This window comes from Chrysochloris asiatica, unplaced genomic scaffold (assembly GCF_000296735.1).
Source record: "Chrysochloris asiatica unplaced genomic scaffold, ChrAsi1.0 scaffold00029, whole genome shotgun sequence".
In the NCBI taxonomy this organism is placed as follows: Eukaryota; Metazoa; Chordata; class Mammalia; order Afrosoricida; family Chrysochloridae; genus Chrysochloris; species Chrysochloris asiatica.
Genome location: NW_006408547.1, coordinates 5,310,411 through 5,324,296, shown reverse-complemented (window position 1 = coordinate 5,324,296; position 13,886 = coordinate 5,310,411). Strand labels below are relative to the sequence as shown.

General features: G+C 38.2%; 1 protein-coding gene across 1 annotated transcript in view; it reads left to right on the top strand.

The window, feature by feature from the left end:
- The window catches only part of SLC10A2 (solute carrier family 10 (sodium/bile acid cotransporter), member 2), a 29,337-nt gene extending 22,857 nt beyond the window's left edge, over positions 1 to 6,480 (top strand). Inside the window, exons 4-6 of the mRNA XM_006846677.1 lie at positions 1,302 to 1,477; positions 2,506 to 2,663; positions 6,353 to 6,480. Coding sequence (XP_006846740.1) covers positions 1,302 to 1,477; positions 2,506 to 2,663; positions 6,353 to 6,480 — 462 coding nt within the window. The remainder of the gene's footprint in view (positions 1 to 1,301; positions 1,478 to 2,505; positions 2,664 to 6,352) is intronic.
- The last annotated feature ends 7,406 nt before the right edge of the window (positions 6,481 to 13,886 follow it).

Genomic DNA, 13,886 nt, shown 5'->3' with positions numbered 1-13,886 from the left:
CAAGGTCAGCAGTTCGAAACTACCAGCTGCTCTTTGGGACAAAGATGAGGCTTTCTGCTCCCGTAAAGATTTACAGCCTCAGAAACCCTGTTCAGGGTCGCTATGGGTTGGAACTGACTCGACGGCACTTAACAATAACAATATATATGTATGAATTTGTGTATGTGTATTATGGGTGAGAATTGACTCGATGGCACTTAACAACAACAACAACATGCATATATATGCTTCCAAAAGTTTGTGGAAAACAAACATATATATACTTTCAAAAGTTTAACGAAAAAAATATATGTGTGTGTGTTTCTGTTAAGTCCCTGTGAGTTGGTTCCAACTCATAGTGACCCTGTATAGAATTTCTGAGGTTTGAATGACCGACCTTGCAGTCAGCAGTCCAATGCTTGTCTTACTGAGACACATCAAGACTCATCGCTTCACACCAATCATATTCCACCTAGGTACTAGGAATATGCATAGTAATGAATAGGGACATACAGTCAGAGACAGAAAAAGAGATACAGATGTAGATATGGCTCTGTATCGTGGGGTGGTTCTGACTCATAGTGACCCTGCATAGGGTTTCTGAGGCTGTAAATCTTTACAGGAGCAGAAAGCCTCATCTTTTTCCCACAGGATGGCTGGTAATCCTTGAGGTTAGCAGCCCAACTCATAACCACTGCACTACCAGAACTCCTTAGATATAGATATAGAAAAGTACAATCTGTTCAAGGGACAAAACTGGTGTTCCTTGTTTCTCTGGAAAAAAGAAGTTACAATCGGCAAATTAAACAAACAAAAAATAATGTGAGATGAAAAAATAGTAACAGAAACAGCATAAATGTCTACATGTCTCTTTTCTTTGAGAGTTTTTTCCATCCACTTTCACATAATAGCAATCATAAAAGGTGGTTAGAGACAGATCCTCTCCCCTAATTACAACTGATGAAAATAAAATTCAGAGGGTTTCATGATTTGCCTAAGGAGCCAGAGAAGGGGTGATCAGGTAGCCAGGTCTTCCAGCTCCCATTCCAGTGTGGTTTCTGTTACCACAACAAGGAAAATTAGCATGCTAGGTCTTCTCCAGGTTAATTGAGTGTGAATACAAATATCAAGTTATTTTCTTGGAAATTAAAGCAGGGGCAAACATCAGCTTTTTAGTGGGCTCATTGCAGCTTTCAGAGGAGGACTGCATCGAGATAACATTATTATCATGACCAGAATGGAAAGGAAACTGCTTGGGCGTCTTGTCGTATTTGGACTTCTTTTGACAAATGATGCCAAGTCGGTTTGTTCTTCTCTTCCAGATTGGTTCCATCACGGGGATCATCCTCATTGTGCTCATAGCTGTGGTTGGAGGAATACTGTACCAAGGTTCTTGGGTCATCAGTCCCAAACTGTGGATTATAGGAACAATATTTCCTATAGCCGGCTACTCCCTGGGGTTTATTCTGGCTAGAATAGCTGGTCAGCCTTGGCACAGGTATGGTGTTTTGGTAAATGGAATTAGGAATTTTCTTCTGTAGTGGGTGCCAACAGAAACAAGTTCAAAACTTTGGTACGATTTCTGAATAGATCATTCTAAGTAGGCTTATTCATTCGTAAATTATACAAATCCCCTACAAAGAAATCCCCTGTTTGCTCAGATTCTTCTTTCATGCTCATCCACTGCCAGGCATGCATCCCACTCTCTAAGCACAGTGACTTGGGTTGCAAAAGTATCTAGGTTGGCCTTGTAAAATAGAAGGGTTCCTTCACCCAGTAACGGGGAAGTCATCATCAAAAGGTGCTGAATATTAAAATTTGGGTTTGGTACTGAAGAAAAATATTTCTTCTCCTATTAGCACATATGAATCAATGGTCATTAAGAATAGCAGAAATTGGGAATGAGATGAGCAGAATTGGGCATTGAAAGAGGGGGGATATATGAGTGGGGGAGACCTGGGCTTGCATTCCTACCACGCTACTTACTGACTGTGGGACCTCAGGGTAGAAACTTACTCTTTCTCTGAGTTTTCTCATCTCTAAATTGGGATAACAATGGCTACTTTCAGACTTTTCAGGAGTAAATCAGAAGAACAAAACCAATTTAAACAAAAAACTACTACAAAGATCTTGATTCTTTGCTGCATGCCCGCTCTGTGCTCTGCACTTGTGACCAAGGTCATAATTTAAAAGGGTGAACTAAAGCCCCTTTGCATTTATGGAGTGCTGAAACAAATTATCCTGATCCACACATATTCGTTTATGTTCTCATTGGCAATCTCTGGGTTGTTCAAACCCACCCAGACATGCCTCAGAAGACAAATCTGGTGATCTACTCCTAAAAGGCCTTGAAAACTCTATGGAGCAGTTCTACCCTGTACACATGGAGTAACCATGCAACAAAATCAACTCAATGAAAGCAAACAACAGCATTTGTTCTCAATACACCTGTTTTCAATGTTATACAATAAAAACACCAACCGAAATACACCACCAGCAGCCATATCCTCTTACTATTTCTTTTAGGTGTCGGACAGTTGCTTTGGAAACAGGGATGCAGAATACACAGCTGTGTTCCACGATTGTACAGCTCTCCTTCACTCCTGAACAGCTCACTCACATGTTCACCTTCCCGCTCATCTACAGCGTTTTCCAGCTGGCCTTTGGAGCGCTATTCTTAGGCTGTAAGTGATAATGCTAATCACAGTTCATTATGATGTTCGTTTAGAAATCCTAGAGTTGTTTAAATGGAGTTTTTTCTTGTGTTGAGGAATAAATAAACGGGAGGTGAAAGCTACCTAACTACTGATAAAAAGTTTGTAATTTTACAAAAATTTCTAGTGAAAATTGTACTTAAGGGAAAACTGATGGAGTTTGTTCTCGCCAGGGATTTTCTTTGCCTTTGTAATGAGGGGGGGTATTTTAAGCGATTTCAGTTGTTGTTAAGTACCATCAACTCGATTCTAAATCATAACAATCCTGTATAAAGTCTCCAAGGAGAAGCTGGTGGGTTTGAACCATCAATCTTTTGGTTAGCAGTCCAGTGCTTATCCTAGGACTCAATACTAACCCATTAAGGCCATTCTATTGTGTGCCTTCCTAAATGCTTTCAGGGATCCAAGACTGCCTTTTGGGGTCACTTGTTTTCAGAAGACAACCCAAAATAGTCTTGGTATTAAAACTCATGGATGGTACAGTTTGTAACACACTGGAATGTTAACCAAAAACATGGAGGTAAAAGTCCATGCCAAGGTAATTTGGAAGAAAGGCCTAGTAGGCATCTACTTCTAAAAAGCACAGACCTACTTAGACACACATGGGGTCACCATGAGTTGGAAAAGACTTGACGGCATTTATATCTTGTAAACTTAGAATATTTATCAGGAAATTTGTGTATATTAGACAGCAGACGTGTGCATAAACACACTTTTTAAAATATTCATATAATTGAAGAAGTTGAAACAAAAACCTTCTTTATTCAAAGTACTAGGGAAAGATACCCTGCTTCTTAGTTTGACTCTGCTGTAGAAGAGCGTAAAGCTTTGGTTCTCTCTCACTGGCATGTGTTGCCCTTAGCCTTTCCTGGTTTAAAGCTCTTCCCTAGATTTTCTTTTCCATGGACTAATGATATTTAACCTACATTTGTTATTCCATTTTTAATTTTAAAAACTACATGTTTTAAAACATAATGGAATTTTGAGGAAAATGTCTAGTGAGGATTCGATTCAAAAGTAATGTGAAATATTATGTTATAAAATGCCTGAAGACATAGGTTTTAGTTTTTGTTTTTGTTTTTCACTTTTTGACTTAGCTCCAATACTGAATTGAATAACTTGCCCTTGAGTCCTAATCATATGCTACATCAGTGTCTTCAATTTAACAATTGACACATGGCTCTCCTTTTTAGAATTGTTAGTGTTGTTAAGTGTCATTGAGTCAGTTCCGACTCATAGTGACCCTGCATAGGGTTTCCAAGGAGCAGCTGGTGGGCTTGAACTGCTGACCTCGCCGTTCAAACCAACCTTTGCAGTCCAGCACATTAACCCACAGTTCCACACTAGGACTCCCCTTTCTAGAATAGGACTTCTGAATCTGTTGGGAAAATCTCACTGATTTGCCACTAGCCCAGAAAACAAAAACCTATTGCCAAATAACCTCTATTTACATGCCAGAAGTGTACCCAAATTGATACATCTTAAGACTTTGCCAAATAATTAGTTTGTGAAATATAGTAGATAAATCAAATATAGTATACCATTTAATAGAACTATTTAATATATTTGCTAGTTGAAAAACTTACCCAAAAGTGATTGACTGATTGATTAGAAACCCAGTTGAAGGAATGGTGTACAGGAAGGCATTAGTACTGGTCTTGTCCTTTCCTAGATTTTATCAATAGTTTATATGAAAACAAGAAAGGTGTCTTTATTAAGTTTATACAATGCCTGGCAACGTATCTTTGTGACCTGATTAGAATTGTAATATATTTTGGAACAAAGAGGAAGGAAAGAAGGGATGGAGGAAGGCAGGGTAAAAATAAGATGTTCTCTTAAATAAAGATGTTTGCTTAAATAAAGTTGAGGGAGCTCCAGCTCAAAATTAGTTTATAATAAAAAGTATTGGAATGTTTTAATTGTCCATAAGTTATATTAAATTCAATAGTGTGACTCAGTGGTTTAAAACTAATATAGTAATAGAAATGCAGAGACCAATCCAAAGAAAATACTAAGCGAGGACCTTGTCTCTCTCAGTCCTCTATCATCCGGATAATTCACCTTTCCCGAACACTTACTATTTTCCACAGGTCACGCTAGGCACTTTACTGTTATTTATCATTGTAATGCTCACTGCTGTCCTATGAGAGACCCTGGGTTGTGGTTACTGTTAAGTCGAGTCAGTTCTGATTCATAGTGACCCTGTATAGGGTTTTCTGAGGAGGGCCTGATGAGTTTGAACCACCAACCTTGTGGTTCAAGCCAGTGTTGCGGTCAAGTGCTTATCCTATAGTGCCACAGCAGGACTCCATGAGAGTCTGTGGGTAGCAGACAGTTCATACAATTGGCTGCCAACTGAAAGGGTTGAAGGTCACCTCAGACTCCCAAGAAGAAAACCTGGGTGATCTACTTCCAAAAGGTCCCAGTCGGGAAAACCCTATTATATTCAGTTCTCTAAAACACATGTGGGTCTCCATAAGTCCCATTCAACTCTACACCAACTTTTTGTGTGTTTTTAACTGAGACAAAACTACAGTCATGGAGTCAATTCCAACTCATAATCATCGTAGAGGACAGAGTAGAACTGCTCATAGGGTTTCTGCGGCTGTAAATCTTTGCAGAAGCAAACTACATCTTTCTCCCATAGAACAGCTGGTGGGTTCAAACTCTGACCTTTTGATTAGCAGACCAATACTTAACACCCTGTGCTACTAGGGATCCTTTATTATACAGATATTATTATACTAATTTTATAGGTGGCCTGGTATGGTGCTGTGGGTTAATGCACTGGACTGCAAAGTTAGTTTGAACTGCAAGGTCGGTGGTTCAAGCTCCTTGGAAACTCTATACAGAGTCGCTGTGAGTTGGAACCGACTCAAAGGCACTTCACAACAATTGGAAATTGAAAAATAAGACCTTTTTCTTCCCCTGTTGAGTTTGGAAACAAGTGAGAAGCATGGAGGAGATCAGGTATTTAGATAACAAAATAGAATTTTACTATTGATGAATCAAAGTGCATAGTTGGAAGATAAACTTGTATTTGAAGTCAGTGGTCAGCCTTACACATATTCACAAAACAAATACACACACACACACATACTGCAGGTCTCTGCTTGGAAGGCAAAAATTGTCCAATTTAAGCTGACTTCAGGAGGAAACTGATAAATGGTTGCTACCAGAAACTAACAGCTCCACAGGAGACAGGAAGACTAATACCAATCAGCTAAGTCATTCCTTATCCCAAAATGAGTGAGCGTGGCAGAAGGCCTGAACTGTTGTTATTCTAGCTCAAGACAGCCCATAAAGGAACACGATGCCACTATTGTACCTAACAGGTGGTAATATTAACTGGGATATAGCATATCTATATATACCAAAATAAAGTGTTGTTGCTACCATTGTACCATTTGGTAGTGCTGAGTGGCTATCCTGAGTAAATATATTCAAGCATTGTATGCTGAGTCTCCTTGAAGTTCAGTCATGCTTCTTATCCATGGGTGGTTACAGAACCAAGAATGGTGAGTTGTTTCAGCCACCCCTTTCTCTAAATAGCCTCTAGTTCTACAAAAAAATGTGCACTGCTTCATGTATAATATTTAAAGTAACTTTGCAACTTACTACTATCAAATTTACTTAACTTTCTGTGTATTGTTTTCTAGTTTACATAGCATACAAGAAATGTTATGGGAAAAACAATGCAGAATTGCCAGAGATCGAAGACAGCAAAACAACATCGGAGTCATCACTCTATAAGATGAATGGAGGGTTTCAACCAGATGAGAAATAGAAGCCTGTGGACAAAGCAGGATTCTAAAGAACATTTTCCAACTATAACGATATTTATCTGTTTGTTTTGGTGAACTAGTTGGCAGGAAAAAGTAAAAGTGAAAATTTTAAATTCCAGTTGAATTTATATATGGATTCAGTACCAACTGACTGATGATCCATTTCTTTTATGTGACATATGTTTTTAAGATATATATGTGTATTTGTACATCTATATATCTATATATGTATATATAGACATAGACATAAATATATATACAATGTTATTGAGCTATGCCAAGAAAACGTCTGCATACTAAACCTGACAGAGGTAACACTGAGGACTTTGTAGGCCCTGAACTGAATTCTTCACCTAGAGATAAGCACCTTACTTATATATGCAGGGGAAAAAAGGTGGAATGAATTATTGTTAAGTGACCAAGATTTTCTCCACCATTTATGATTGCAAAAAGATAGACATGAAAGTCTTTCATCTACATCTAATCATTAATTTGAAAATTTTGCAACCTATTTATTTATATGGAGTCCTGGTGTGGCATTGTGTGCTCATGCATTAGGCTGTAAAGTCATATGAACTGCAAGGTTGGTGGTTCAAGCTCACCAGCTTCTCCTTAGAAACCCTATACAGGGTCGCTGTGGGTCAGAATTGACTCGACAGCATTTAACAATAACATTTATTTATATAACCTTGAGTACAACATGAGCAAATATACACCATGCTATATTTAACACCAAAACCTTCTATAGTTTCTTTATCACAAACAGAAATGGTAAAGAAGAGTTACTAAAGAGAAATCAAAAGCCAAATTGGAATTAGGTCTGTAACTCATCAGGGATACTGTACACCCACTGCTCTACCTCAAAGGTCCAGTGATGTCCACTTGATCTTTTAAGGAAAAATGGAATCCTTTCAAATTCTTTGACTTTGGTAAAACAGCTCTTCAAATCCTGTAGAGAGTTCTTCAGACTTATTCAGTACGAAGCAGGTCCATATTGGCTAATTTGACAACTAGTTAGTCCATACAAGACATCCACAGTAGAAATCATGGGGCAACAACGTGGCAAAAGACAAAAAGACAAAAGTATTGGAAGAAACAGTAAAACTCCAGTGGGGAAATGCAGCTGAATGTACAGTAAATAGAGATACATAGAAAAGAACAATATAAAAGAAGCCTACTTGAACTGTATAACCAGAGCCAATTAAGAATGCAACAGTAAGTAGTGATATGAGGAATCAAGTCAAGGAAGGGTTGAGAAAGTGAGTATTAAACAGTAAACAGTATTTGCAGAAGAAGAGGACCAGTCCCAGATCTAGAAAGTAAGAAGGGCATTGCCAGATGAGTTTCTAAGATGCTTGAAAAATATAACTACAGGAAACAAGGAGGATTTGCCGAATAGCAGCAGGATTTTGTGGCAAGACAACTGGTTAAATCTTGGATTTTCAATTAAGGTCTAAATTAATTTTCTTTATCTTGTTCTGGAGTAAGATATAAGAATATATAAGTCTGTTCTTAGAGGATTTCATGTTTCCCACTTGAACATTTGCAGTGTCTCATAGATCCTCTTTCAAATATTTTAGATCCAAATGATGTTTTACATTTAACTAATCTAGACTCTTGGTGTGGCACTGTAGGATCAACACTGGACTGCGAACCACAGGTCAGCAGTTCCAACCCACCAGCTTCTCCTCAGAACCCCTATACAAGATCGCTATGAGTTGAAGTCAACTTAACAACAACAATCTGAGTCAGATCTTGTCAGTGCATCTAAGCATTAAAGGAAAATGAATATAAACTTTTCACTTAGCTCTTTTAATGGACAGACAAGGGAATTCTACTTTTTAAAGTTGCAGCATGTATACATGTATACCTTTTTAATTCAAGGTACACATTAACAATTGAATAAAGTCCTCCTATTTTTCCACCATTAGACAAAATGAAGGGACTAGACATTTTTTCAAAGATAGTGGGACTAGACATTTTTCAAGGGTGGTACAGATTTTCCTCTTAGCTGGTGGTGGTGGTGGTTATGTGTCATGAAATCAGCTCCAACTCATAGCGACCCTGTAAATCTTTACAGGAGCAGAAAGCCTCATCTTTCTCCCATGGAACAGCTGGTAGTTTTGAACTACTGACCGTGAGGTTAGCAGCCCAACTTGTAACCACTCTTCTTTTTCCTCTTAGGTAGTAACCAAAAATAAGTTTCTTGCTGCAAAATGAAAACATTTAGTCTTTGAAGTACGTCCTACGTTTTCTTCTTCATGTGGTGCTAGTGAATAAGCACTGAACTGCTAACCACAAAGTCGGAGTTCAAATCCACCAACCACTCCTCAGAAACCCTATACAGGATCACTATGAGTTGTAATTGATGCAACAATACATAACAACAATAAGAACACATTTTCCTCATCAAACAGAAAACCGCTGTATGAAAAACACACTATGAATTCGTATCATAATTTTACACACCCAAAGTCCAAGACCAGATGCCAGCAGCTGTAGTAAACATTCTTTACCTCTTGTTGATCAAGATATCTGAATAAAACAGGACTGGACTTACATATTGTGGTATCTGATGAGCTGTGTTTTGTTTTTCTAATATACTAGAAAGAAGAAAAAATAGTGGAGGTTTTAAAAATAACTCGCTATTTGTAAATGAGTCGAAAACTGATTAAATTATATAATTTATTGTCTGTAGCATGTTAAATGAATATTTTATTTTAAAGCCTTGAATAAATGAAAATTATTTTGTAATGTTTGGTCTATTTGCATCCTTTGTGACAACTGTCAAGATTTCTTCTCTGTTCCTTTCCGGAAATATAAATAAGATAGAGTTTCTCAAATATTAAGTTGTTCTCTGAAAAATGCCTGAAAGAAAGTCCTAATTAAATACTCTTAATAATTAGGTCTCTCACTGATTGTGACTGAGGCATTCCAAAGAAAATCATACTGGGTGAACATTATTCAAAAACTCTTAAATCAACTGTGACATTAATACCTGATTTAAAATAACAGAAGCATTCTTTACATGTGCTTAGAAATAATACCAGCACAAGCTATGTTCTACACAAAAGTATTTTTATATATTTTTTATATATATATGAGTTGGTTCCAACTCATAGAGAGCCTAAATAGGGTTTCCAACACTTCATGGGAGAAGAAAGCGTCATCTTTCTGCTATAAAGTAGCAAGTGGGTTTGAACCACCGCCCCTGTGGTTAGAAATTCAGTGCTTCTCCTACCACTTCAACAGGTCTATATACACACATGTTGTTGTTAAGTGTCTAAGAGTTGGTTCCAACTCATAGCAACCCTGTATAGGGATATTTTGAGGAGTGGCTAGTGGGTTTGAACTATTGACCTTGAATTAGTAATTCAGTGTTTATTCCACAGCACCACACCAGGACTACTATACATATTTATTGCTGTTGTTGTTGTTAGGTGCCATTGAGTCAGTACTGACTCGTAGCAACCCTATGCACAATAGAATGAAACACTGCTTGGTCCTGGGATAACCTCATGATCGTTACTACACCTGAGCCCATCACTGCCGCCACTGTGCCAATCCATCTTCTTGGGGGTCTTCCTCTTTTTCTTCGACCCTCCACTTTACCAAACATGACATCCTTCTCCAGTGACATGTCCCTCCTGATATTATGCCCAAAGTATGAGAGATAAAGTTTGGCCATCCTGGCTTCCAAGGAGCACTCTGGCTGTACTTCTTCCAACATATATTTGTTTGTTCTTTTGGCAGCCCATGGTACTTTTAATATTCTCCACCAACACCATCACTCTTCTATAGTTTTCCTTATTCACTGTCCAACTGTCTCATTCTAATAAGGTTATTGAAAATACCATGGCTTGGGCCAGGCACACCTTACTCCTCAAACTGACATCTTTGCTCTTTCTTCAATGCTTGAAAAAGGTCTTGTGCAGCAGATTTGCCCAGTGCAATACATCATTTGGTTTCTTGATTGCTGCTTCCATGAGTGTTGATGGTTGATCTGAGCAAATGAAGTCTTTGATAACTTCAATCTTTTCTCCATGTATATAGATATTGTTTATTGGTCCATTAGTGAGGATTTTTGTTTTCTTTATATTGCAATGCAACTCATACTCAAGGTTGTGGTCTTTGATCTTGATCAGTAAGTATTTCAAGTCCTCTTCACTTTTAGCAAGCATGGTTGTATCATCTGCAATCGAAGACTGTTAATGAGTCTTCCTCCAATCATGATGCCACATTTTTCTTCATATAATACAGCTTCTCAGATTATTGCTTAGCATACAAATATATACTTATATATGTATCTGTATATATAATATACAATATATATAATATATACAGTATATATAATATACAGTGGTGGAATCATTTGGGAAATCTTAATGGTGATGGTTACACAACATGACAAACATAAGCAATGTCACACACACAAAAAAAAATTGTAAATTAGTAAAAGTGTTATTATGTTGTTCTTGTTAAGTGCTGTCAAGTTGGTTCTGACTCATAACGACCTTGCATATAGTTTCCAAGGAGCTGCTGATGGTTTCAACAAATGACCTTGTGGCTAGCAGTCCAGTGCTTATCTTACAGTGTCACACCGGAACTCAATGAATTTTGTTACATATACTGAAAGCTTTTACATCTATATATATATAGATATATAGATATACATACATACATACATACATGTTACCAGTTTGAGTCCACCAGCCACTCTGTTGTATATATGTATACATATGCATGTATGTGTGGCTCTGGTATCTTAGTGGGTTACTAGTTGGACTGCTAACTAAAAGGTCAGCTGTTTGAAACTACCAGCCACTTCATGAGAGACAGTATGGCTTTCTGCTCCCGTGAAGATTCACAGCCTCAGAAACCCGATGCAGGGTTGCTATGAATCAGAACTGACTCCACTGCACCTCACCACCACCACTTGTTGCTTAGTAGGTCATGAGTTAGGCTGCTAACCGAAAGGTCAGCAATATGAATCTGCCAGCCACTCTGCACGGGAAAGATGAGGCTTTATACTCCCATAATGATTTATAGTCTCAGAAAGCCTACACAGTGTTACTATGAGTTGAAACCAACTTGAAGACACACAACCACCACCATATAGATGTATATGTGCTGTTAGGGTAAAGCACTAGACAGCAAGGGCATTTGAACCACAAAGTTGGCAGCATTTAACAAAGGAGCTTTGGTAGCACAGTGGTTATGAATTGGGCTGCGAACCACAAGGTCAGCAGTTCAAAACTACCAGTTGTTCCACGGGAGATGAGGCATTCTGCTCCCGTAAAGATTTACAGCCTCGGAAACCCTGTACAGGGCCGCTATGAGTCAGAACTGACTCCACGGCACATAACAACAACAACAAATAAATATATATGTATCTCCAGCTCGACAGCATTTAACAACAACATTAATATGTTCTTGAAACTGAAAAGTGAAATCAGATTTTTTTTTTTTTTTCCGACAGAAAGAAAGTTTGATTTGGCTGGTTTGGCAAAGGCCCTTACTCTGCCAGTTAGGTAATCTGAATGGCATATTTCATAAATTGTATCATCTAAATCTATAATTCTGAAGTTTTGAAATATATATATTTAAACTATGTGATAAGATTAAAAATGCTCTGTAAAAATAATTGATCTCGAATATGCAAAGAAGTCATGTAACTTAAGAATAATAAGAAGGCAAACAAGTCAATTAAAACATGGTAACAAATGTAAAGTCACTTCCCCAGAGGATGGCAACTAAAGCAAATAAGCATATGGCAATGCAAATAAGTACATGAAAAGGTGCTCCACACCATGAATCGTTAGTTAAATGCAAATTAAAACCATTATGACTTATTACTGCACACTTAAATGGCTCAATGAAGTATACTGATAATGCCAAGTGTTGATAAGATATAAATTGCAACTCTCAAGCTTGCTTGTGGTATTACTGTTGCTAAATTCTGTAGATCTGGTTTTGACTCATAGCAAGCCTGTATTGGATTTCTGAGGAGCAACTGGTGGATTTGAACTGCTGACTTTGCAATTAGCATCCCAGTACTTGTCCTAGCCAATACTGATAGTGGTGGCATCATTTGGGAAATCTTAATGGTGACGGTTACACAACATGACAAACATAAGCAATGTCACACACACATACAAAAGTTATAAATTAGTACAAGTTTTGTTATGTTGTTCTTGTTAAGTGCTATCAAGTTAGTTCTGACTCATAGCGACCCTGCATACAGTTCCAAGGAGCCGCTGGTGGTTTGAACCAATGACCTTGGGGCTAGTAGTCCTGTGCTTATCTTCCAATGCCACACCAGGACTCAATGAATTTTGTTCTATATAGAGAAAACTTTTACATATATATGAAACTTGGTAGTTCGAGCCCACCAGCCGCTCTGCTGGAGAAAAATGCAATTTTCTGCTCTTACAGAGATGTACAGCTTCAGAAACCCTGTACAATGTTGCGATGAGTTGTAACTGACTCAACAGCACTTAACAAGAACAACATAGCAAAACTGCATAAATTGTTGTTGTTGTTATTAAGTGCCATCAAGTCGGTTTCGACCCATAGCGACCCTGAATAGGGTTTCCGAGGCTGTAAATCTTTACGGGAGCAGCTGGTAGTTTCGAACTGCTGACCTTGTGGGTCTCAGCCCGATTCGTAACCACTACACTACCAGAGCTCCTGGCTACCAGAGCTCGTGTGTATATATACGTGTGTGTGTTACTGTTAGGTGCTGTTGAGTCAGTTCCGACTCAGTGCGACCCTATGTACAACAGTGCTTTGTCCTACACCATACTCACAATTGTTGTTATGATTGAACCCATTGCTGTTGCCACTGTGCCAATCCAAATCGCTGAGGGTCTTCCTCTTTTTTGCTAATGCTCTACTTTACTAAGCATGATGTCCTTCTCCAGGGATTGGTCCCTCCTGATATGTCCAAAGTATGAGACAATGTCTCTCCATCCTAACTTCTAAGGAGCATTCTAGCTGTACTTCTTCCAACACAGATTTGTTAGTTCTTCTGGAAGTCCATGGTACTTTTAATATACTTCTGTAACACCATAACTCAAAACTCATCAGTCATTCTGTGGTCTTCCTTATTCATTGTCCAACTTTCACATGCTTATAAGGCTACTGAAAATACCATGACTTGGGTCAAGTGCACATTAATCCTCAAACTGACACATATGTATATATGGAGCACAGTGGCTCTGTAGGATTAACGCTGGACTTTAAACCACCAAGTCTGCGGTTTGAGCCCACCAGATGTTCCAAAGAAGAAAGATGAGGTTTTCTGTTCCCATAAATATTTACAGTCTCAGAAACCCCATTCAGGGTCAGAACTGGCTCAAAGGCACTTAACAATAATAATATGTAAATATTATAACCCACACAGGAA